We start from the raw sequence: 26120 nt of genomic DNA, 5'->3' as shown, positions 1-26120 counted from the left end.
GAAAAAAAATTAACTCCTTACCTTCAACCGTTTTGTGCATAGCGCGATTTGAATACAATTATATATGAAATTTTGTTTTCGCGCTATCATATATAGCATTATTTATATAAGATATGATAATTTTTTTCATTTCTGATGGTTGCATAATAAACTTCAGGGAATGACAAAAAGGGGAGCCAAAAATGAACTCTTAATCTTGAAAACTAAGCGCGCTGTGATTTTTGAAAAAAATATTTTTTCGCTCCGCGCTCACTCCGAGACCGCCTCGGCACACGGAAGACGATTTTTAATATACCCCTTCGGCGTTTAAGGGTTAAACAAAGTACCTTGTGCCGAATCTGAAGCATTAGCACCCCCTGGAAGAAAGGGAGGGAATGTAAAGTCACACCTTTTTCCTGATCCTGACTAACATTATCCAAATTAAGGTAATCATCAAAACTACCAGGGGGTTGTAGGGGGGGATCTTTCACTGCCTGCTTCACGATGAGGGGGCCGACAAAACCTGCCCGCTTGGAGGCTTGTGGTTCTTCATTACCATCAGCACCCGTAAGGGCTGGTTCTGGAACAGGCAGGGGAGCCGATCAAAAATTAAGATTAGACATCGTAACACTATTGCTATTTCTATCAGCAAATTGTTGGAAAAGACTAGTAATTAGGCTATTCATGCTACTTGTTATCCTATCTTCTATCTGCTTTACTACCTCTACACTGGCTAACTCTTTCGGCTGCTCTGTAGGAGCTTGTGATCCTAGTGGTAACAAGGAATTTACTTTGCGTATGCTTCCCTTACTGGCCAACAACTTGCGATGTCGGATGTAGTCCTCCATCTCTTTAACTGTTCAGTATGAGCATTCATCGCACTGCGTGTGCACATTGCATTTAATTTTCCTACATACCTGGTAAATTGAATGTCTATCGTGTCTCAAAGTACTCGTACATCTCTTGCAGGAAGAGCAGGAGTGATGTGCAGTGGCCTCTATAGACGTCAGGGCGATCAGAGAGGAAGTTGAAGCTGCCGGATCTGAAGTGGAGGGTGGAAGAGAGACCTTATCCATTAAAGCAACTTTGTATCAATACTAATTCACAATCCAGACGAAAATCTGCCTCCTATCAGACATGAAAGACTGCTAGATCACTTGGGTGATTTGGTGTCAGCTTTGGTAAAGGTCTTAGTTGAGGGTCTCAACTTCGAATGGGGCCTGACGAAGGGTCTGAATTTGCCTCCTCGAAAGGGTTTCTTCTGCAAAGGCGATTCCGAGGTGGGAGGGGTCAAAGTCGGGGGCTGACACGTTTGGAAGACTGGGCAAGGAGGTCATTAGTAGATTTCTTTTCTAATACAGAAAGAATCTTAACCACTGTTTCCTCGGGGAAAAGATGAGTCTCGTCAAGAGGAGAAAACAACAGAGTGAACTTCTGAGGCGAAGTAACCCCTCTCGTAATGAATCAGCACTACAGCTGCCTTTTCTTCAAGATGCCGAACGCAATTAGAGAAGCCAGCTCATCACAACTGTCCCTAACTGATTTGTCGGCGCAAGACAGAACCCCGAGCCAATCCGATGCAAGATCTTCCGGGAGAGTGGGGCAATCCTCTATCTTAGTAACGAAAGCTCCAATTGACCAGTCCAGGAAGCTAATTTTTTCCAAAATCTTGAAAATATTCTTGACAAGGTGATCCACTTCAATTGATGAGAAGAATATCATAGCCACGAGGGCCTATGAACCTTGCACGGTCTTGAGACCGAGCAGATCGTACGCCCAAGTGGTTAGAGGAGACCACGAGGGGTCTGACGTGGTTCCTCCTGCGGAAGGAGGAGGATCTCAGGAGGTATTCTCCCCAGATGGATTTGACGGTCCATCTCCTCAGGATGCGATCACCCCCAAGATCCAGAGGTCGTTTACGGAGGTCATTGCGCTGATTCGTTAGCACGACCTTGGGGAAGGATCGGTGCTCCCTCCCTCTGAGCCTCAATCGAGGCTAGAGTCGTTCTGGGGGCCTAAGAAGGAACCCAGGATGACGGTGGGTCTGCCCCGGTCCTCCTTGGCCGACGGTGTGCTGGGCCGAGTGAACTCTCTCGTCTCCGGACAGGAGGGATCGCTTAGGTCTGGCAGGTCGACCAAGTTGCTCCCCCCTCCTCTACCACGACAGCGGCATTTCTACGTGCCATCAGAGGACCCACTGCTGCCCAAGAAGGTTAACCTGGAGATAGCTAGGCTAACTCCGGGGGTGCCTCTCCATCACCTGCTGTCCGAGAATCTCTGGTTCTCGCAGCAAGAGGCACAGGCCTTGGAAGCGACTGCCATGGCAGCATTCCAAGCAGTCTCCTGGCTGGACCTGTGGTTCCTCACAGTGTCCAGAGTTGCGGCCTCCTCGGGACATCACTCCTGAAGGGGACCCGGCGTTCGGGAAACTGTGTCAGTCTGGAGGTAGGGCCATTTCCTACCTCGCCTACCAAACGGCTAACCTGGTACTGAGACGTAGGGACGCAGTCTTCGCTCGAGTGACCAGGTCGGCAGGGCGTGAGGAAGCTCTGGATCTTAGGAACGGACCGTTGCTGGGTTCCTCTTCTCTCTTCCCTAGAGAGATGGTGGATGCTGCGGTGGAACAGCGGTGCACTGAGGACAGTGACCGCCTAGTACACCAGGCTGTCACGAAGGCTTCTGGGCAGCCTCAAGTTGCTGTGGCCAAACCTCAGAGCTTAGGTAGCTCTTCCTCTGCGGCCAAGACGTCATCCTCGTCGAGGCCGAGAGGAAAGACCCAGCCTTCGACTTCTTCTGTAAGGAACGATCGTCAGCCCTCCTCCCAGATATCCTTCCCGAGGAGGATCCGCGAAGAGGAAGTCAAAGGGGAAACGCTAGGGACAGCGTTCCCCCTCACCTGCTACCGGAAGTGGGGGTTGCCTGGCGAGCCATTGGGCAACTTGGCAGCGCTACGGAGCCGAGTCGTGGCCACCCCTCACTTCACACCCAGTCCATCTACAGACGTACGTTCCCGGTTCTGCCAGGGACGTAGAGCTTTGGCAAGAAGTGGAGGCCATGCTGAGCAAGAGAGCTGTGGAGGTCGTACGAGATCAGTCGCCGGGATTCTACAGCCAACTTTTCCTGGTGGAGAAGTCATCAGGGGGCTGGCGCCCGGTGATAGATCTCTCTCCCTTGAACCGATTCGTTCGCCAGACTCGGTTCACAATGGAAACGGCATGCTCTCTGATCGATTCCATCAGGGAGAACGACTTCATGCTTTCGGTGGACCTGAAGGATGCGTATTTCCAAATACCCATCCACCAGTCCTCCAGGAAGTACCTCCACTTCATCTTCGACGGGACGGTGTACCAATTCAGGGCCCTTTGATTTGGTCTTTCAACCGCCCCACAGGTGTTCACGAGAGTGTTCACTCTGGTGTCAGCTTGGGCCCATTCGGTCGGGGTACGTCTCTTGAGGTATCTCGACGATTGCCTGGTCCTGGCAATCGTCCTCCAGCTTGCAGTTGCTACAGGGCAGGGATTGACTCCTCGGATTCTGCCGCAATCTGGGGATCATGGTGAACTTCAAGAAGTCAGATCTCGAGCCCAAGCAGAGGATGAAGTACCTGGGCATGCTGACCGACTCGGTAGCAGGGAGAGTCTTCCCCACAGACTTGCGGATCAGCAGGAACAGTCAGCTCAGCAGTGGCAGGTTGTGATCAGTCACCTGTCGTCTCTAGAGAAGTTAGTTCCTCACGGACGTCTTCACCTGAGGTCTCTTCAGTGGAGGCTAAAAGAGTGTTGGTCACAGGCAAGAGACCCGCAATACATCCCCGTCCCTCTCACGGAGGAGGTGAGGCAGGACCTAACCTGGTGGCTGGACGACAGGAACCTTGTAATAGGAGTGCCTCTCCACACTCCCCCTCTGGAGATGCTGCTGTTCTCAGACACATCGACCGAGGGTTGGGGCGCACACCTGGAGGAGTTGCTAGTTTCAGGTGTGTGGGACCATCACGACAAGCACCTTCACATCAATGTCCTGGAGCTCAAGGCAGCGTTCCTCGCACTCCAAGAGTTCCAGGAACGAGTGATGGCACACTCGGTGGTGTTGATGAGCGACAACACCACGGTAGTGGCATACGTCAACAAACAGGGGGGACTGGTGTCCCTCCCGTTGCACCAGTTGACAATGCGGGTGCACGAGTTGGTAGAGCTGTCAGCCAGATACATTCCGGGCAAGAGGAATGTAGTGGTAGACAAGCTCAGCTGTCAAAATCAGATGATTGTGACCGAATGGTCTCTTCACTCAGATGTGGCGGAAAGGCTCTTCGACCTGTTGGGGCATTCAGTCGTGGATCTGTTCGCCACCCAGCACAACAGAAAACTCGAGGTTTTCTTCTCAGTTGTGCCAGACCCATGGGCAGCTGCAGAGGACGCGTTTCAACAACCGTGGGACAACCTCTTCGTCTACGCCTTTCCCCCGTTCTGTCTGATTCGCAAGGTGATCAGCAAGGTGCTGGTCACCAACAATCTTCGGATGATTCTAGTGACACCCAAATGGCCTCAGGCCGTTTGGTATCCGGACTTGCTGGCTCTTCCCTCCGAGGCACCGCGAGAGATTCCCCCCTCACGCAAGCTCCTGCGCCAACCACACGTGAAACGGTACCACCAAGCAGTTTGGTCCCTGTGTCTTCACGGCTGGCGGTTATCCACCATCTCTTGCAAGCGAGAGGCTTTTCTCGCCAAGCAACAGAGATGGCAGGGTACCTCTGACAGTCCTCTGCAGCAGTGTACCAGGGGAAGTGGTCCATCTTCTGTGGTTGGTGTCGTGGACGGGGTCTCTCTCCACTCAGAGCCACTCTTCAGCAGGTAGTGAATTTCCTTGTCTTCCTTCGCCGAGAGAAGCTCCTCTCCGTCTACGCAGTTAAAGGTTACAGAGCTGCTCTGGCCCTAGTCCCGGGGTGGGATGTGACTTTCGTACTTAGGAGCTTGACTCGCAGACCTTTCAAGCTGCTCCGGGAGTCGTCAGACAGGGATCTGACCCTCGAGACCGTCTTTCTGCTGGCCCTGGCATTGGCGAAGAGAGTAGGGGAACTTCATGGTCTTTCTTTCGATGTTAAGCACTCAAGGGGATGGGGATCGGTGACGCTCGATTTCGTCCCAGACTTCGTAGCGAAGACTCAGAACCCTTCGGTCCCTGACGACCGGTTCGAGTCCTTCACGATCCCCTCCCTGAAAGACTTCACCAACAATGATGCGGATGAGATGCTGCTTTGTCCTGTGAGGGTGCTACGGCACTATCTGAAGAGAACTCGGCACCTCAGGCCTGAGTGTCGACGCCTCTTTGTTAGCACTGGGGTTACCAAGAAAGAAGTGTCCAAGAACACTATTTCTTTCTGGCTTCGTGAGGTAATCCGGAAGGCATACTCTTCAGACAGGAATGACGACACCAGTACCCTTTGTCCGAGAGCCCAGTCATTTACCTTCGGTCCCTTTCGTAACTCGTGTGGTCCTTACATCCTTAACAGCCTTCCCAGCGCTCATGACTGACACAGTTTCCCGAACGCCGGGTCCCCTTCAGGAGTGATGTCCCGAGGAGGCCGCAACTCTGGACACTGTGAGGAACCACAGGTCCAGCCAGGAGACTGCTTGGAATGCTGCCATGGCAGTCGCTTCCAAGGCCTGTGCCTCTTGCTGCGAGAACCAGAGATTCTCGGACAGCAGGTGATGGAGAGGCACCCCCGGAGTTAGCCTAGCTATCTCCAGGTTAACCTTCTTGGGCAGCAGTGGGTCCTCTGATGGCACGTAGAAATGCCGCTGTCGTGGTAGAGGAGGGGGGAGCAACTTGGTCGACCTGCCAGACCTAAGCGATCCCTCCTGTCCGGAGACGAGAGAGTTCACTCGGCCCAGCACACCGTCGGCCAAGGAGGACCGGGGCAGACCCACCGTCATCCTGGGTTCCTTCTTAGGCCCCCAGAACAACTCTAGCCTCGATTGAGGCTCAGGGGGAGGGAGCACCGATCCTTCCCCAAGGTCGTGCTAACGAATCAGCGCAATGACCTCCGTAAACGACCTCTGGATCTTGGGGGTGATCGCATCCTGAGGAGATGGACCGTCAAATCCATCTGGGGAGAATACCTCCTGAGATCCTCCTCCTTCCGCAGGAGGAACCACGTCAGACCCCTCGTGGTCTCCTCTAACCACTTGGGCGTACGATCTGCTCGGTCTCAAGACCGTGCAAGGTTCATAGGCCCTCGTGGCTATGATATTCTTCTCATTAATTGAAGTGGATCACCTTGTCAAGAATATTTTCAAGATTTTGGAAAAAATTAGCTTCCTGGACTGGTCAATTGGAGCTTTCGTTACTAAGATAGAGGATTGCCCCACTCTCCCGGAAGATCTTGCATCGGATTGGCTCGGGGTTCTGTCTTGCGCCGACAAATAAGTTAGGGACAGTTGTGATGAGCTGGCTTCTCTAATTGCGTTCGGCCTCTTGAAGAAAAGGCAGCTGTAGTGCTGATTCATTACGAGAGGGGTTACTTCGCCTCAGAAGTTCACTCTGTTGTTTTCTCCTCTTGACGAGACTCATCTTTTCCCCGAGGAAACAGTGGTTAAGATTCTTTCTGTATTAGAAAAGAATCTACTAATGACCTCCTGCCCAGTCTTCCAAACGTGTCAGCCCCCGACTTGACCCCTCCCACCTCGGAATCGCCTTTGCAGAAGAAACCCTTTCGAGGAGGCAAGTTCAGACCCTTCGTCAGGCCCCATTCGAAGTTGAGACCCTCAACTAAGACCTTTACCAAAGCTGACACCAAATCACCCAAGTGATCTAGCAGTCTTTCATGTTCTGATAGGAGGCAGATTTTCGTCTGGATTGTGAATTAGTATTGATACAAAGTTGCTTTAATGGATAAGGTCTCTCTTCCACCCTCCACTTCAGATCCGGCAGCTTCAACTTCCTCTCTGATCGCCCTGACGTCTATAGAGGCCACTGCACATCACTCCTGCTCTTCCTGCAAGAGATGTACGAGTACTTTGAGACACGATAGACATTCAATTTACCAGGTATGTAGGAAAATTAAATGCAATGTGCACACGCAGTGCGATGAATGCTCATACTGAACAGTTAAAGAGATGGAGGACTACATCCGACATCGCAAGTTGTTGGCCAGTAAGGGAAGCATACGCAAAGTAAATTCCTTGTTACCACTAGGATCACAAGCTCCTACAGAGCAGCCGAAAGAGTTAGCCAGTGTAGAGGTAGTAAAGCAGATAGAAGATAGGATAACAAGTAGCATGAATAGCCTAATTACTAGTCTTTTCCAACAATTTGCTGATAGAAATAGCAATAGTGTTACGATGTCTAATCTTAATTTTTGATCGGCTCCCCTGCCTGTTCCAGAACCAGCCCTTACGGGTGCTGATGGTAATGAAGAACCACAAGCCTCCAAGCGGGCAGGTTCTGTCGGCCCCCTCATCGTGAAGCAGGCAGTGAAAGATCCCCCCCTACAACCCCCTGGTAGTTTTGATGATTACCTTAATTTGGATAATGTTAGTCAGGATCAGGAAAAAGGTGTGACTTTACATTCCCTCCCTTTCTTCCAGGGGGTGCTAATGCTTCAGATTCGGCACAAGGTACTTTGTTTAACCCTTAAACGCCGAAGGGGTATATTAAAAATCGTCTTCCGTGTGCCGAGGCGGTCTCGGAGTGAGCGCGGAAGCGAAAAAATATTTTTTTCAAAAAATCACAGCGCGCTTAGTTTTCAAGATTAAGAGTTCATTTTTGGCTCCCCTTTTTGTCATTCCCTGAAGTTTATTATGCAACCATCAGAAATGAAAAAATTATCATATCTTATATAAATAATGCTATATATGATAGCGCGAAAACAAATTTCATATATATTGTATTCAAATCGCGCTATGCACAAAACGGTTGAAGGTAAGGAGTTAATTTTTTTTCGTTGTAATGTACACTAAATTGCGATCATTTTGGTATATAACACATTGTAAAACAATAAAAGCAACACAGAGAAAATATTATCACAAAATAATGCATGAATTCGTAACTCGCGGACGTAAGCAAATATTTTTTTCAAAAATTCACCATAAATCTAAGTATTGTCCTAGAGACTTCCAATTTCTTTCATAATGAAGACAATTGATTGAATATTACTATACTGTAAGAGTATTAGCTTACAAATGCAGTTTTTGACCATATCTGACAAGGTAAAGTTGACCGAATGTCGAATTTTTTTATATATTTTTATTTATATGCAATTATTTCGGAAATTAGAAAAGCTACAACCTTCAAATATTTTTTATTTTATTCTACATGAAATTGCGCACATTTTCATATATAAAACTCTATGAGATGCCTAATATGAAACGGAGCAAATATTCCGAGAGTGCGACGTACGCATTTCGGAGATTTGTGGCGGAGAATCCGCTCGCGGAGGGAAGGAAAGTTTTTTTTTTTAATTCACCATAAATCTAAATATTGTGCTAGAGACTTCGAATTTGTTTCAAGATGAAGATAAATGACTGAATATTACTAGACTGTAAGAGTTTTAGCTTACAATTGCGTTTTCGACCATTTCGGTAGAGCCAAAGTTGACGAATGTGGTTTTTTTTCTATTTATCGTGATTTATATGCAAATATTTCAAAAATGAGAAAAGCTACAACCTTCAGTTAGTTTTTGTTGTATTCTACATGAAATTGCGCACATTTTCATATATAAAACTTTATGTAACGGCTAATTTAAAATGGTGCAAACATTACCACAATCGCACGTATGATTTTTTCGAAAGAGTTACCGCGCGGACGTAAAGAAAATGTTTTTTTTTTCATAAATTCACCATAAATCGAAATATTGTGCTTGAGACTTCCAATTTGTTGCAAAATGAAGGTAAATGATTGAATATTACTAGAATATAAGAGTTTTAGCTTACAATTGCGTTTTTCGACCATTTCAGTAGAGGCAAAGTTGACCGAAGGTTGAAAATTTGTCACTTATCATTTTTTATATGAAAATATTTCAAAACTGATAAAAGCTACAACCATGGGTTGTTTTTAATTGTATTGTGCATGAAATTGCGCACATTTCCATATATAAAACTTTATGTAACGGCTAATTTTACAATGGTGCAAACATTACCACAATCGCACGTATGATTTTTTCGGAAGAGTTACCGCGTGGACGTAAGGAAAATGTTTTTTTTTTCATAAATTCACCATAAATCGAAATATTGTGCTAGAGACTTCCAATTTGTTGCAAAATGAAGGTAAATGATTGAATATTACTAAAATATAAGATTTTTAGCTTAAAATTGCGTTTTTCGACCATTTCGGTAGAGTCAAAGTTGACGGAAGGTTAAAATTTTTGCACTTATCGTTATGTATATGAAAATATCTCAAAACTGATAAAAGCTACAATCATGAGTATTTTTTTGTTGTATTCTACATAAAAATGCGCACATTTTCATATATAATACTCCATGTAACGGCTAATTTAAAATGGTACAAAAATTATGTCAAAGTGACGAAATAATTTCCGAGATGTGTCACAGATACTTTTTAGTGCGGCAAGAAAGAAATTCGCGCTTGCGCGGCCTGCGTAACGATTGTAAACAAAACACACCTTGATCCGTGAACTCCCAGCATCCCCAAGGTGCGTGATTCAAGAGTTTTCGGCTGGTAGGCCTATAAGTATTTTTCCGCGAATTTTTAAAAAAACTTTTGTATGTCGACGTAAAATACGTTCTGTCGGCACCTGAGAGACAAAAAATGTCGACGTAAAATACGTCCACTCGGCGTTTAAGGGTTAATGTAGAAATTCAGTTGACAGGCTTTAGTGGTAATCTGGCAGATGTTTCATCGTTGGATGGACTTCGCTCTGCCCCTCCTCCTCCTCCTTTGTCCGGAGTTTTAAGATACTATTACAGTCGACTTGGGTTGTCCTCTGGCTAGTAGTAATGATTATAGACGTATGCTGGAGTATTTGACGGATCTGCACCCGCAAGCGAGAGCTCCGGACAAGCCACATTCTTCAAATCAGTCTTTATTTAAGGCGTCCTATGCCACTAACTAGCTCCTGCTCCTTTCTCATGCATTTTGGTTTGGTTTGACCGGGTGAGACAGGCATTGCATGAGGCAGACAGTAGACTAGCTACTGTGGTAACTTCCAATAGACAGGACATTTCTTTTCTCTCTCCTCGCAAGGTAATCTATGCAGTCAGGGTCAGTTGCCTCTCAACAAATCGGTTGAGTCAATCCTGCGTAGGTCTCCTGCAGCGTCTAGGCTCATAGGGATCTCGCTAAGAGAAGCGGGAGTTTTAGAGGATGTTTTGCATAACCAGACTGAGGCCCTTTCACACCCACTCTGGATATTATCAAGCCTGATGGATTTTCTGAAGAATAACGGCTATGTTCCATCAGATCCAGGGCTTTTCAACAGCTTAATAACTTCCATCTGAATGGATCTAGCACATCAGACAAATATTCTGGCTTCCTCTACGATCTTTGTAGGTAAGAAGAGAAGGAACTTTTATCTGAGCCACTTTCCCCTCTCATTATCTGGACATACGCAAGAGGGCCTTACTTAGAGCTCCCCTAGCCTTAGCAAATTCTCTGTTTAAGGAGGAAGACGTAGCCAGTATGACAAGCTTCGTTGCTTCCAATTTGGCAGTTGAATGACAACACACCATGATTAGGGTAGCAGCCCAGGGCTCCCATTAACCTAGAGGAGCGCATAAGTTTTATCACAACAGGCCATGATTAGGGTAGCAGCCCAGGGCTCCCGTTCATCTAGAGGATGCGTAAGTCTTCCCCATTGAAGAGAACATCTTCTAAGTCTCCTCCTATAACACCTAAGTGGGTGCGCTTTGCAAACAGGGTGAGGTCAGGCTCTTCCTCTCCATTCATTAAGCCTTCTATGTCCCGGGATTTTACCAAATAGGAGACATATCCCTCGTCTGCACAGGTGGGAGGCTGTCTAACCCCTTTCTGGCAAGTATAAAAGGAGTGGGAAACGGAGGATTGGGTGGTGGATGTTCTGAGGGCAGGTTATCGGATCCATTTTCACTCCCTTCCTCCTCTGTCATATTCTTCCGTCAACCTTCCAAGTTATTCCCAACTTCCATCAGGGAGAGAGCTCTAGCGAAGGAGGTTCAGGCCCTTTCGGAGAAGGGGGCACTAGAAACAGCCCCTCCCTCTCCAGGGTTTTACAGCAGGATCTTCGATGCGTCGAAAGTTGGGGGCCACAGGAGGCCGATTATAGATCTTTCGGCCCTCAACAGTTGGGTGGTAACTGCGAGGTTTCATATGGAGACTGTGCAGTCGGGGCTGTGGTCAATCAGAAGGGGGGATTGGACGGTATCAGTGGGCCCAAAGGATGTGTACCTCCAGATTCCAATTCATCTGGACTCTCGGAGGTCCCCAAGGTTCATGTCTTCCATCGGCACCTTCCAGTTCAAAGTTCTCCCCTTCGGGGTGACCACGTCGCTGCTAGTAATTGCAAGGGTCATGTCTCTGGTGTCTGCAATTATGCATTGTCGGGGTTACAGAATGCTAAGATACCTAGACAACTGGCTGATTATCGCTTCCTTCCTCGAGGAGATTTTAAGGGCGAGGGACTTTCTTCCTAGCTTATGTGAGACTTTAGGAATTCAACTGAACTTTGCACAGAAGTTGACTAGTTCCAACTCAATCTATGACATATTTAGGGATGTTGATTCTCTCTCTTCTTTTGAAAGCTTTCCCATCTCCGAAGAGAATACAGGCAGTGCTCCAACAGGTGGAGCTATTTATGTCCAACAGTGAGCAAACAGTGTCATCTTGGAAAAGTCTCTTAGGGAGAATGTCATCTCTATCCCTTCTGATACCAGTGTCTCGTATCCGGATGTGTTCGTTACAGAGATATCTCAGGAATCGCTGGGACTTCCTCAACGAGAACACAGTTATAGGCTGGAGCGATTCTTGCCTGTCGGATCTTCTGTGATGGTCAGAAGAAGGGCACCTGACACTTGGAAGATCCTTAGTCTCCCTCATTCCCGATGTCCATTTGTATACAAATGCCTCAAATCAAGGTTGGGTAGCAACCTTGGAGGAAATTCAGGCTTCAGGCCTTTGAGGGATCGGGAACGAGAGGAGTCAATAAATCTTCGGGAACTCAGGGCAATAGAAGAAGCACTTAGGTGTTTCTCAAGCCTAGTACACAACAAAGTAGTAGCACTGTCTTGTGACAATGTAACAGCAATCTCATATCTGAAGAATTCGGGACGAACAAGATCAACAGAACTCAATTCAGTAGTAGCTCAAAGAATTCTGAGATGGTGCAAAGGCCAAAGAGTGTCTTTCCTACCACAGCCGACTCATTAAGTCACTCACACCAGGTACTGGGAGGAGAATGGACGTTGACTTAAGACGCAGTACGTCAGATACTCCGGAAGTGGCCAGCAACGGTAGATCTATTCACGACGAGACTAAACCATCGCCTTCCGATATATTTCTCACCAGTAGTGAATCCTATGTTGATAGGCATTGATGCAATGCTACAAAGTTGGGATCACATGCAGGTATATGCATTTCCACCTTTTGGCCTCATCCATCAGGTAATCAAGAAACTGAGGGAGAGCTTCAAGGTGTGTATGAGACTGATAGCTCATTGTTGCACACAACACCCATGGTTTCCGGAACTCCTGGAACTCATTACGGATGTTCCGATGTTCCTTCCCATTCTGAAAGATCTGCTCAAACAACCACATTTTCACCACTACCATCAGAACCCTCGCGTGTAACCTAGCTGCATGGCAACTGTCGAGCGAGCAGCAAGACAAGCCGGAATATCTAAAGAGGTGGCTAAACAGCTTTCTTTCAGCTTGAGGAAGTCAATGCGGAAGCTCTACCAAGTCAGATGGACATTGTACAGGGTTGATGTCGAAAAGAGGGTCATTCTATGTCTAGACCGTCGATACCTAAGATAGCAATAGCAGGTTACCGCTCAATGCTTAGCAATACTTTTAGGTTTCACCTCCCTGAGGTCTCGAGAGCAGGTGTATCCATGACTTAATACAATCCTTTAAGATTAAATGAGTGGTATTACCAAATCAGGCCCCTCTGTGGGATCTGTTGGTATTGCTTCGTTTTCTGCGCTCCCCAAATTTCGAACCAATCAAAAGTCTGACATTAAGAAAACTAACTAAAAAGGTGCTCTTCCTTACAGCACTAGAGACAGCTAAAAGGGTGGGTGAGCTACAAGCAGTCTAATGGTTTATCTCGTATAAAGGAGATGATATTTACTTGTTCTTTCTACCGGAATTTGTGGCAAAAACAGAGTTGGAGGCAAACCCTCTCCTAAGGTCGTTCAGGGTCTTTGCCTTAAGAGAGTTCGTCGACAGAGATCCAGAGATGTTATGCCCGGTGCGAGCACTAAAAGTATTTTTGTCTAGGCTAGTAGAAACTTCGTCCTCGCCTGCAGACACTAATCGTATCTCCTCGAATCCTTCTCGTCCGCTTTTGAAAAATGTGATTAGCTTCCTCTTAAGGGGGGTAATCTCTCAGGCTTCTGCAGGTTCGCCTTCAGTAACGTCAAACCCAGTACTACCCTAAGCGCACAGTATTCAAGGTATGGCTACTTCATCTTCTTTTCTAAGGAATTATTCAGTGTCTTCCATTGTGGAGGTGGCTTCTGGAAGTCCATCTCAGTCTTTACTTCTTTTTCTTTAAGAGATGTTCAATTTGCTTCGTTGAAAGGCCATTCTATTAGCCCGTGTGTAGCGGCAAATTCTATTATATAGGTTAGGTTGGTGAAGGTGATATACGATAAGTTTTAAGGTCTTTATGATAGCAAGATAGGGAACTCCTTTGGGTCTCTAGATGCCTAGATAAAAGGGATACTAGAATAGGATAAACGTAGTCAGGTACGTTCTAGGTACTCATAGTCTCCCTATGAGAGTCCGAGGGGTTGCTCTCATAGGCTAGGCCATCGTGTCGACGCGAAGATTTCATTGTAACCTGGTCGTATAAGCCCTCGGCAAACCAGAAGGGTTACCAAGAGGGACAACAGCTCTGCACGCTGCTTCTTGCTCTTCTATACATGAGAGGTTATGAATAGCCACATATGAGCCTCATCATACTCCTTCATATCCCAGAGCTCTGGAAGATATGATAGCAAGATAGGGAACTCCTTTGGGTCTCTAGATGCCTAGATAAAAGGGATACTAAAATAGGATAAACGTAGTCAGGTACGTTCTAGGTACTCATAGTCTCCCTATGAGAGTCCGAGGGGTTGCTCTCATAGGCTAGGCCATCGTGTCGACGCGAAGATTTCATTGTAACCTGGTCGTATAAGCCCTCGGCAAACCAGAAGGGTTACCAAGAGGGACAACAGCTCTGCACGCTGCTTCTTGCTCTTCTATACATGAGAGGTTATGAATAGCCACATATGAGCCTCATCATACTCCTTCATATCCCAGAGCTCTGGAAGATAAATCTGGGAAGGAGTAGACATAGTACTGACCCGACAGACGATCAAAGTACCCTCCAAGACATCTCTCCACCAAAAGGAATAACAGATAAAGTGAGTATAAAGCTAAATAATGGTATTGATAAATTAATTTTACTGAGTTACCATATCTCTACGGTATTGAAGAGGCAGGCAATAGAATTGATCCCTCCTCCTCTAAGTGTTGTGAATCAGTCTAATTCGGGTGTTCAGGTGGTGTATTGCAATGTGAAGTTTTCATAATAAAACTAATATTGTAATACTCACCTGAACACCTGAATGACTCCCGCCTTCCTTTCCCCACATCAATTTGAAACTATATAAGCAATTGAGGAAGGTAAGAGTAACGACACACACCTGCATCAGTGTTGCCAACCGTCAGTGATGGTAACTCAAAGGGAAAGTTTTACCCGCAGCGTTAGTAGCACTGGCTGTTAAATTTGCCACTAGTGGGCAGGGTAATTGAGAGCTGTTCGGGCTAACTGGGATTAGGGCTAATTCAGGTGTTCAGGTGAGTATTACAATATTAGTGTTACGTATTATGAAAACTTCATTTCTCCTTATCCTATCTAGACCTGAGAGAGAGAGAGAGAGAGAGTACGCTCAGGCACAATGAACAGTGGGATGATTCACATTAAAAATTTACCTACGAAATCTCTTTGCAACATGAGATTCGACGATTTATACTTGCAATTCACAAAATATGGCACTTATGTTCGTTTTGTATTTACTCCCTAAATACCTATATTCTTCATGCAATAGCATATAAAAAAAGAAGCTAAGGTTGAATTTCTCTCTCTCTAGGCTATCGGCTTGCATGTGGCTCTAATATTTTCCTATCACTATTCTTAATGGCAGTAAGATTTTGTACACCCCTAACTAGAATACCTAGTTCTACACAAATAACTAGAAAATTTACCTGCTGTTGGAGAATTGGGAAACCTTGGTCTGTGCTTGTTCAAGAATATTAAAAGGTATTCAAATTCATTTTCTTTCGTGATACCAGTTTAATGATCGCTACGACGAGAAAATGAAAATTAATTTTCATGTGATTCTAGGACAAGGTCGCCATTTTGTTATGAACTGCTCGTTTTCTCCTTGTAAATGTATTCTAACACTTAAAAATGGCCTTGACTGAAGGGACAAGAGTTAATACAAACAAAAATCTATGGCAGAAGCCGATATTACTGAAAAAGGAGGAATTTAGATAAACTATGGGCTTTAGTTTTAAATGATCTATATTTACATGAAGTTACGGGTAGGTCCAGGAATAAATGAGAAACATGTGGCTGGGAAATGAACCAGACACGGAGATCAGAATTTGCGCAAAGTGGGTTATTTCAATGCAAGCCTTATTCCAAAGGGTTCCCAATTTCTCCCACAATCAGGCAAGGGACATGTGGGAAACATTACACACTACTTGCTCTTAGCCTTAAATATTACAGCTCACTCAAGCCTGCATGAAATGACTGGGAGCTTACACAGAAAGGACTATTACATTACTTGAATTAGCTAGGGGGATGTTTACTAGCATCACAACGGAATTGATTACAGCATTGAAAAAAAAATTGGGGAGTGAGAAGCTGAACAAAAAAGGGGGAAAAGTCTCCTTGGGAGAAGAAAATGAAATACAGACAAGAGGAAAAACGATTCACTGACTGTACTAAATTTACATCTCACAGTACCTGGAAATCCTGGGTCTGGTAGTCTCATCTGCTGATATTTCTGTGCACTATGGAGGAATAAGAACACTTGTGGGATCCCCCAGAGGATGCAGGGTAGCAAAAGGGGTGAAGTGGAGTGCAGGGCTTGAAAGTTCTGAGCTTTTCTCAGAGAGAGCAGCTGGAGCCCTGTCCTTATAAAATCTCGGCCGAGATAGACTCCTCCTTCCTCTGGACAACTGCTGAGATCAAATCCAGGGCAGCTAATGGGAGGAAAGAGGGTTAAGAGAGAATGGAGGCTTCCAGATCACAGAGGCAACTAGCATATAGGCAAGAATGAATGAATCTGGTTATAAAGAGGTCTTACTTTTCCTTGGTTTTGGCTTAAAATCCATGTAGCTTAGTGTAAGGAGTCAGGAGTCAATCCATATTAATAATCATCATTAAAGGGAAGAGGAAACTCAGATGACAGGCTGTCTTTACTCTGATGTTTCATAGTTGTCCAATTAATTACATCATCAGGGCTGTTAAAATGAAAAATGAAATTCCTAGTAAAATTGTAAAAACAAAACTAAAAGGTAAATGTAAAAGCTAAAAATTATTCTTATAAAAGTTTACGATGTATACACATTAAAATTAAAGGAATTAAATTTTGATAAGGACATGCATTAATATGAAAGATAATTGAACATATAGTAAACAAAAATTGAAGTCAGCAATGAAGAGTTACAGAACAAGAGGTTAAAGACTGACCTAGAGGAGTGACAATGTTAAACTAAACGTAAGCATAAAAACATAAATAAACAACACAAGTCAAGACAAATAAAGAGGGGAGGAGGACGTATGAGTGTTTAATAATGAAACAAGTTGTTTAATAAAAAGTGATTACATAATAACAAGGTCTTGAGGGTTGGTGGTATGGCCTAAAATGCAGAGGTCTTTATTATCAATGTGTTTTACAGACTCCTTAACCCTTAAACGCCAAATGGACGTATTAAACGTCGAGTCAAAATGTCTCCCGTATGCCGAATGGACTACCATACGTCGACTCAAAAAAGTTTTTTAAAAAATTAGTGGAAAAATACTTATAGGCCTACCAGCCGAAAACTCTTGAATCACGCGCCTTGGGGGATGCTGGAAGTTCACGGATCAAGGTGTTGTTTTGTTTACAATCGTTACGCAGGCGCGCAAGCGCGAATTTCTTTCTTGCTGCACTAAAAAGTATCCGTGACACATCTCGGAAATTATTTTGTCACTTTGACATAATTTTTGTACCATTTTAAATTAGCCGTTGCATGGAGTATTATATATGAAACTGTGCGCATTTTTATGTAAAATGCAACAAAAAATTACTCATGATTGTAGCTTTTATCAGTTTTGAGATATTTTCATATAAATAACGATAAGTGCCAAAATTTCAACCTTCGGTCAACTTTGACTCTACCGAAATGGTCGAAAAACGCAATTGTAAGCTAAAACGCTTATATTTTAGTAATATTCAACTATTTCCCTTAATTTTGCAACAAATTGGAAGTCTCTAGCACAATATTTCGATTTATGGTGAATTTATGAAAAAACTTTTTCCTTACGTCCGCGCGGTAACTCTTCCGAAAAAAATCATACATGCGATCGTGGTAATGTTTGCACCATTTTAAAATTAGCCGTTACATAAAGTTTTATATATGGAAATGTGCGCAATTTCATGCGCAATACAACTAAAAACAACCCATGGTTGTAGCTTTTATCAGTTTTGAAATATTTTCATATAAATAATGATAAGTGACAAATTTTCAACCTTTGGTCAACTTTGCCTCTACTGAAATGGTCGAAAAACGCAATGTAAGCTAAAACTCTTATATTTAGTAATATTCAATCATTTACCTTCATTTTGTAACAAAATTGGAAGTCTCTAGCACAAATATTTCGATTTATGGTGAATTTATGAAAAAAAAAAACATTTTCTTACGTCCCGCGCGGTAACTCTTCCGAAAAAATCATAACGTGCGATTGTGGTAATGTTTGCACCATTTTAAATTAGCCGTTACATAAAGTTTTTATATATACAAAATGTGCGCAATTTCATTTAGAATACAACGAAAAATAATTGAAGGTTGTAGCTTTTCTCATTTTCGAAATATTTGCATATAAATCATGATATATAAAAAAAAAAACCACATTCGGTCAACTTTGGCTCTACCGAAATGGTCGAAAAAACGCAATTGTAAGCTAAAACACTAATATTTTAGTAATATTCAATCATTTTACCTTCATTTTGCAACAAATTGGAAGTCTCTAGCACAATATTTCGATTTATGGTGAATTTATGAAAAAACTGTCCTTCCCTCCGCGCGCGGATTCTCCGCCATAAATCTCCGAAATGCGTACATCGCATTCTCGGAAAATTTGCTCCGTTTCATATTAGGCATTTCATAGAGTTTTATATATGAAAATGTGCGCAATTTCATGTAGAATAAAAGGAAAAATATTTGAAGGTTGTAGCTTTTCTAATTTCCGAAATAATTGCATATAAAAAAAATTATAAAAAAATTTTGACATTTGGTCAACTTTAACTCGTCCGAAATGGTCGAAAACTGCAATTGTAAGCTAAAACTCTTACAGTATTGTAATATTCCATCATTTAACTTCATCTTGAAACAAATTCGAAGTCTCTATAACAATATTTAGATTTATGGTGAATTTAAAAAAATATATTTTTTTACGTCCGCGTGTTACGAATTCATGCATCATTTTGTGATAATATTTTCTCTGTGTTGCTTTTATTGTTTTACAATGTGTTATATACCAAAATGATCGCGATTTAGTGTACATTACAACGAAAAAAAAGTAACTTGTTACCTTTAACCGTTTTGCGCACAGCGCGATTTGAATACAATTATATATGAAATTTCGTTTTTGCGCTATCATATATCGCATTATTTATATATGACAATGATAATTTTTTTTTCATTTCTGATGGTTGCGTACTAAACTTCAGCCAATGACAAAAAAAGGAGCCAAAAATGAACTCTTAATCTTGAAAAATAAGCGCGCTGTGATTTTTTGAAAAAAATATTTTTTCCGCTTCCGCGCTCACTCCAAAACGGCCCCGGCATTCGGGAGAGGTTTTGATTTTTACCGCTTCGGCGTTTAAGGGTTAAGATGTGTATCAATTCTCATCGTGGTGTAAGCTTCTGTACTGGTAGCAGAATTGCAAACGCAGAACACTCCAATATTAGAAACCACTCCATAATCTGAAAAACACATACATATCAATAAAAAGACTTTGGATGTAAATGCCTTTTTGAAAACCATCATAAACTTGGAATGTTGTAAGCTAGTACCCATCCACTCGGAAACTAGTTTTTTATGATGCTACTTAAAAAGTGTCGAAAAAACATCATAACATATATATATAATATATATATATATATATATATATATATATATATATATATATATATATATATATATATATATATATTTACATACATCGAGCTACAAGTGTCCTTTAATTTCTAATTCACTCTACCTCGGAATTAATATATTTTCATATATGCTTAACCGAAGGGGAATTTTATTAGGCAATAATAGAATTGTCGGCGCCTAGGCGCAAACCCAGGACACCATACAAATCCAGGAACGTCAGTGAAGCTTTTACCCACTCCACCACCACAAGAGGCTATATAAGGTAATGCCGTCTCTCACCCTCAAATATCTTTCGCGCTCAGGTATTCGCTGATTTGGAGCTAGCATTACCCCACTTCGACCTCAGTAGTGTTGTAGTGCTTATGAAAGCACGTAGCCATTATATAAGTCATATCACATTACCGTGATTCATATCATACATCGAGCTACAAATGTCCTTTAATATCTAATTCATTCTACCTCGGAATTAATATATTTTCATATATGCTTAACAGAAAGGGAATTTTATTAGGCGATAATCCGAGGCACCGCAAGAGATTCCCCCCTCACGCAAGCTCCTGCGCCAACCACACGTGAAACGGTACCACCAAGCAGTTCGTTCCCTGTGTCTTCATGGCTGGCGGTTGTCCACCATCTCTTGCGAGCGAGAGGCTTTTCTTGCCAAGCAGCAACAGAGATGGCAGGGTACCTCTGACAGTCCTTTGCAGCAGTGTACCAGGGGAAGTGGTCCATCTTCTGTGGTTGGTGTCGTGGACGGGGTCTCTCTCCACTCAGAGCCACTCTTCAGCAGGTAGTGGATTTCCTTCCTTGTCTTCCTTCGCCGAGAGAAGCTCCTCTCCGTCTATGCAGTTAAAGGTTACAGAGCCGCTCTGGCCCTAGTCCCGGGGTGGGATGTGACTCTTGTACTTAGGAGCTTGACTCGCAGACCTTTCGAGCTACTCCGCAAGAACTTGTCTGTGGCACAGGTACTGAAGGCAGGGGTTTGGGCCAACCAGACCACCTTCACCTTCTTCTACCTTCGGGATATCGGCCACAGGTCCTTGGACACTTTTCCTTGGGACCCGTGGTGGCTGCTCAACAAGATGTGTAACTTACCCAGCTCCCTTGTCGGACAAGATAGCATCTCATTCTTGTGAGCATCCTTGTGAGACTGCATGAATGGAAGAGTGAATGAGAGTGTGACTGGCTTCTCTTCCTCTTTTCTTCAATCTCCCTGCGGGCAGAGGGTGGCGGTCGTCACCATGCTGGACAGGAAGGCAATGCAGGTAAGCTACGTGACTGAGTCCCATTCTATCCCTTTCATTAGGAATGGAAGCGTTTATCCGCCACTACCCTAACAAGGGGGGGAGTGGACGCCAACAAGAGACAAACCCAAGACTTTTTATTGGATCTTGTGTAGGATCTAGCTCTTGCTTGCTATTCATAAGAGGCACGCTTGCCTCCCTCTTATGAATTTGGTCCAGAGGTCTGACCACTGATCCAGCAGTGCACACTCCGATCAGTTGGACAGAGGCTAGGATCCCTCCCTCTGCTTTTACGACCAGGGAGGGAACCAAGGTCGAACGAACACCAGTCTGTTCATAAGACTCAGATTCCACCCACCAATAAGTGAGTCTGCCATATGTAAAGGACCGATGGTTTATATTACATGTCGAAACAAATCACAATTTGAAGTAAATTGTATTTTTCCTAACTATACAAACCTGAGGACCTTTACACAGTCCCACTTCATACCACCCCTCACTCTGTTCCTGGGCCTAAAGCAAAGTGGAATGTTTACCTCCAGTCGGGCGGGACTCCCGACCATCGGACAAGCAGTTACTACCGAACTACGTACCTTGTTCGAAAGCTTACGACCGGTCCAGTTGCCGCTGTAAGTATATTCCATATGTAAAGGACCTCAGGTTTGTATAGTTAGGAAAAATACAATTTACTTCAAATTATGATATGAGTCAGGAATTAGTTGCTTTTTCAACAACGAACATTTTCAAATTAATAATCATGAATATGTAAAAAAATTTATGCAATTCATGACATACTGCCGTTTAACTATTTATTTAAATAATTATCGAGTGCAGCATGCTTCTTGCCTTTTCTTTTGGTTTTGGTGTGTCTTATATTAGTTTTTTTTTTTTTTTTCCCCCCCCTTCAGTTCTTCCCTTTCTTTTGATTCCTTACCCCCCTTTTTTTGATTGTTTTGTTTCTTCTTCTTCTTCTACCAAAAATCGTAGTTCCCTTGGATAAGTCGTAGATGGAAGTCATGGTTTTTGTGAAGAAAGTGCCCCAGCATCTATGGGTACAAGTGATGTGCAGATTTAGCACATGGAATGGGAAGTTTATTGACACAAGTGATTCCGCAAACATCGAGATGGCGTCAATCTTCTAAATATTTGGAGTTGTAAGTAAAAATTTCAAAAGCGTCATTTAGGTATGTGTGCACTGCATAGAGCCAGACTTGCATTAACCTCTGTTTAATCTTAAAATATGACCTTAATTTCTAACTTTGGAGAAAATACTGCATCGTCAGTTCCTCCTTCCCAGGTTGCGCTGGAGCCTGTTGCTTCGGCAGCCGCTGCAGCCCCATTCTGGGTGGGGAATCTTTCTGCTGTCCTGAAGAATCTGATGAAGAAGAAGTCTAAGGAGAAGAGGAAGATGCTGTTGTTGTCTTCTTCGTTTTCATCTTTGTTGTCGTCTTTTGCAGCTTCCTCCACTTCTTCCAAGGCTGCCTGGCCGAAGAAGAAGAAGGTTGTCTTGCCTCCCCCCCCCCCCCCCCCCCCCCCCCCCCCCCCCCCCCCCATAAGAAGAATCGTTCAGGGACTTCTAAGGGCCTATCTCATCATCCTGGTGAGACGGGTGGGCCTTCTGCTCCTCCCGTTCCTTCGGGAATGGGAACCGCCTTGCCTTCCCCAGGGAAGAGCAAGGCAGGGACTGTAGAGGTACCAGCTGCTCCCGGTTCTAGAGGTTTCGCCTCTGGACCGGGAACCATCTCGGGTTCTCGCCAGCGAGTTTCTCCGAGTGTACAATCACCTGCTGGTGACCGTGTAGCCAGAGTCCAGGGCACTGGGAGGAGGTCCCCCTGGTCCCCCGGGAGCAGCTTCGGCTGCTTCTGAGACTGACGCGTCGAGAGGACAGTGATCGTTCTCACCGTGTTGGTGGACGCTACTCGTCACCTGACTGTTGATCACACCAGCATGATCAGACGGTCTGGGCAGCCAGTAGCAGTTCCCCTGACGCGAGAGATCGACGCTACAGTCTTCGGATCAGCGCTTCTCCACAGGGAGACTGCTGGTCTAGACCTGCAGACCGGTTATCACCGCAGGTTGGTGATCGCCTGCAGCCCTCTCTGTCCACTGGTTCTGCTGGTAGACAGAGCGATGAGAGCATCAGATCTGCCTCACCTGTCCCTTCAACTTCCTCAGGATACACCAGGAGGAGCGAGGCGACTAGGGGGTACTGTGAGGAGTGCACTCCTCATGGTCCATCCACGAGAGCGTATGTGCCCGGTTCAGTCCTAGGACCCGAGAGAGGTCATACACTCAAGTGGTCAGAGGAGATCACAGGGGGCTGTCAAGGTTCTTCCTTCTGAAGGAAGAGCGTCTTGGGAGGGGCTTGGCCTGGATGGACCCGACGGTCCATCGCCTCAGGACGCAGTCACCCCCGAGATACATAGGTAATTTGCAGAGGTCACCGCACTGATTCGTCAGCACAATGACCTCGGGGAAGGATCGATGGTTGCCTCCTCTGACCGTCCATCAAGGTTAGAGTCATTCTGGGGTCCGAAGAAGGAACCCAGAGCTTCCGTAGGGCTTCCTTGGCTGACGGTGTGCTGGACCAGGTGAACGCTCGTCTCAGGACAAGAAGCTAATGGTCTTACCATAATGCCGCCAAACTGCAGTAGTAAAGGACAAGGAATAAATAAGATGACTTCATCAAGCACTACAGCCACCAACGACACCTGCTCTCTCATGAATGTCTGGCACCAAGAGAGAGGGGCGGGTATTGGCAACTCTTTCCCGAAGGATGAGTGCCTGGACTGTCTGGGCGATACAAAGCGAAGCAAACATTGGGGGTGTATCAAAGCAACCCAACGTTGATAGCAGTGATATCGGCTCATGAGCAACTCCTGACTCAAGCTTTCTGGTACCAAGAGAAAGGACCGCGGAGCAAAAGGTGACTCGGTCCCGAAAGATGGGTGCCAGACAGTCCAAACTGGTCTCATGTTAAACGATCATTGGAGGGTGTATCAATGAATTAGTCACCAGATGACAGCAGATGATCCATTGACTAATTCCCTGTCCAGAAAGACAATGGAAGAAGTGCGAGTTGTCTGGAGGCGAACCATTGGCTAGTCCTATGTCAGCGGTGACTTTGGGAGAAGCGTAGTCACCAGTGCTGACAACCCAGTGGCTGGTCCAATGTCAGACTGACAATGGAAGCAGGGTGAGTTGTCAATCAGCCAGTCCTTATGTCATCAACAACACTATAAATACCAAACTGCCTAATTCCCATTATAACTAAACCAAAAACTGCCCCAAAAGTTATAATGCAAAAACAAAAGATACATATACAACAAAAATAAGACACAGGTAGCAACCAAACATAAAATAGGAAGACTACTTAATTCTCCTGTCAGATGACTTGTCCTGCATCACCACGGGTGGGCCCAAAGAAAGAAGGTCGCCTAGAACTAGAGATATATCCCTCAAGTAAAATGAGGCAAAAACAGAATTAGAACACCAAGTCGCCACCTCAAGCACCTTACCAATTGAAAAGTTCTTCATAAAAGCTATTGATGTAGCAACTGCTCTAATTCTGTGTGCTCTCGGTGCCTGGCCTTCCCGGGCGGCTGAATAGCCAGTTTTAACAATAAGATCTCTGAGGAAAAAGAATACACCATTCTTTGACATACGTCTCTTGATATTTCGGAGTGAAACAAACAGATGACGGGGACAACCCTGAATGTCCTTCGTGCGATGTAAATAGCATGAGAGCACCCTAACAGGGAAAAGAACCAATTCCTCATTCAAATAACTGACAAAGTCGACCGTTGACTTCAGAACGAAAGACCTGGGAATGGGATTATCAGATGATTCAGTCTTTGCAACAAATTCTGGAAGGTATGACAAAATCATGTCTTGTCCAGATCTGGCAACCAGAAAAGAGTGTGCTTACAGTTCACCCACCCACTTGGCTGTAGCCAGTGAGACAAGGAAAAGCATCTTAGAAGAGAGGTCCCTAAAATTGTCCATATTCAGAGGCTCAAACGGAAACCTTAAGGCTTGAAGGACATTATTAACGTCCCATGTTGGAGGAGAACACTGCGGACTGGGTCAAGATATGGAAAAAGATCAAATTAAATCTCTAATGACATAAGAAGAAGAGCTTTCAGGGAGCCTCGCCTTAAAAACATAGGAAAGCATCAACCTATAATCCTTAATGCACGATGGTGACAGGCCCATTTCGTGATGTAAATGAACTAAAAACCACTATTTTCGGTAAGGAAGGTCTAGAAATTGAATGCCCTTGAGACCTACACCAACGTCTGAAAACCAACCATTTAGCCTGATAATTTACTTTAGTTGATTGCCGTCTGGCAAGAGCCAACTGTCAAGCCACTCTGGAGGAGAACCCTTTGTGCTTGAAGAATCTCCTGACAGTCTCCAGGCATGAAGATGAAGCATGTGGAGCCTCTGATGGAACCGATGAAAATGGGTTGTTTGAGAAGATCTGGTCTCTGTCAGACGAATTGGGGGGCTCCACCAATGTTTCCATTAAGTCAGGAAACCACTTCTTCAGTGGCCAGAAGGGGACAATCAAGGTGAGATCTAGACATTTGGTTAGCCTCACTTTGTTGAGGACTGACCTCACTAGAGTGAACGGAGGAAATGCATATGTTTGAAAGCCCTCCCAGTCCTGCAAAACAGCGTCTGTCCCAGCACTCTGAGGAGTCTGGTAAGGGACGAAGAAGATCTGGCACCGAAAATACAGTGGGGTGGTAGCGTATAGTATATCTAATGTTTATTGATCTTACACAAGATTGCAGTTGTAATCAGCACAGTAAAACATTTTGTTGCCTATAATTAGCGAAAGTCTGAAACTTCTCATTCCCAGGGTCATGGTTTGAACTGAAATTCATTTCTACCTTGTAATCAGTGGTTTTATCCTTACTGCCATCACAACTGAAACTCCACAGTGCTTATTTGATTGTAATTATACACAATTTGCTCTTAATTCACCCCAAATTGCACTTGAACTACGTTGCAGTTCCTGGTTCCTAAGCGCTCACTCCACAAACAGTTGCGGGCAGCACACGACTACACTGTTTATGAGGTGCAAAATTTATTCCCTTAATTGTTTACTTTACTCATTATTTAGTTTAACTTTACATTATGTTACTTCAAAATGTTTATTTTAATTCATTTCTATTATCCTTTTTTTTGCAACCAAATTAACCCAGAAAAATTACAGATATTTCCAAATTAGATACAATCCAATATTTCTAGCCTTGTCATCGCTGAGCAGACGACGGCAAAATTTCATCATTGCCAATTTAGTGGAGCTTCACACATACGCCA

At 44.5% G+C, this 26120-nt stretch overlaps 2 protein-coding genes across 6 annotated transcripts in view; both read right to left on the bottom strand.

Moving 5' to 3' along the window:
• Window positions 1-26120, bottom strand: part of LOC135198629 (DNA excision repair protein ERCC-8-like) — a 201661-nt gene that overhangs the window by 136051 nt on the left and 39490 nt on the right. The window contains exon 1 of one of the 5 annotated variants that reach the window (XM_064226390.1): window positions 897-1021. The exons of the other annotated variants lie outside the window; for them this stretch is intronic. The gene's annotated coding sequence lies outside the window, so the exon portion shown is untranslated. Of the gene's footprint in view, window positions 1-896; window positions 1022-26120 lie in introns of those variants that run through there. 5 annotated transcript variants of the gene reach the window in all.
• The window catches only part of LOC135198266 (uncharacterized), a 49872-nt gene continuing 43018 nt past the window's right edge, over window positions 19267-26120 (bottom strand). Inside the window, exon 4 of the mRNA XM_064225836.1 lies at window positions 19267-19370. Coding sequence (XP_064081906.1) covers window positions 19267-19370 — 104 coding nt within the window. The remainder of the gene's footprint in view (window positions 19371-26120) is intronic.

Source organism: Macrobrachium nipponense, chromosome 22, assembly GCF_015104395.2.
Source record: "Macrobrachium nipponense isolate FS-2020 chromosome 22, ASM1510439v2, whole genome shotgun sequence".
NCBI classification, from domain to species: domain Eukaryota; kingdom Metazoa; phylum Arthropoda; class Malacostraca; order Decapoda; family Palaemonidae; genus Macrobrachium; species Macrobrachium nipponense.
This window is presented reverse-complemented; position numbering and strand designations above follow the sequence as displayed.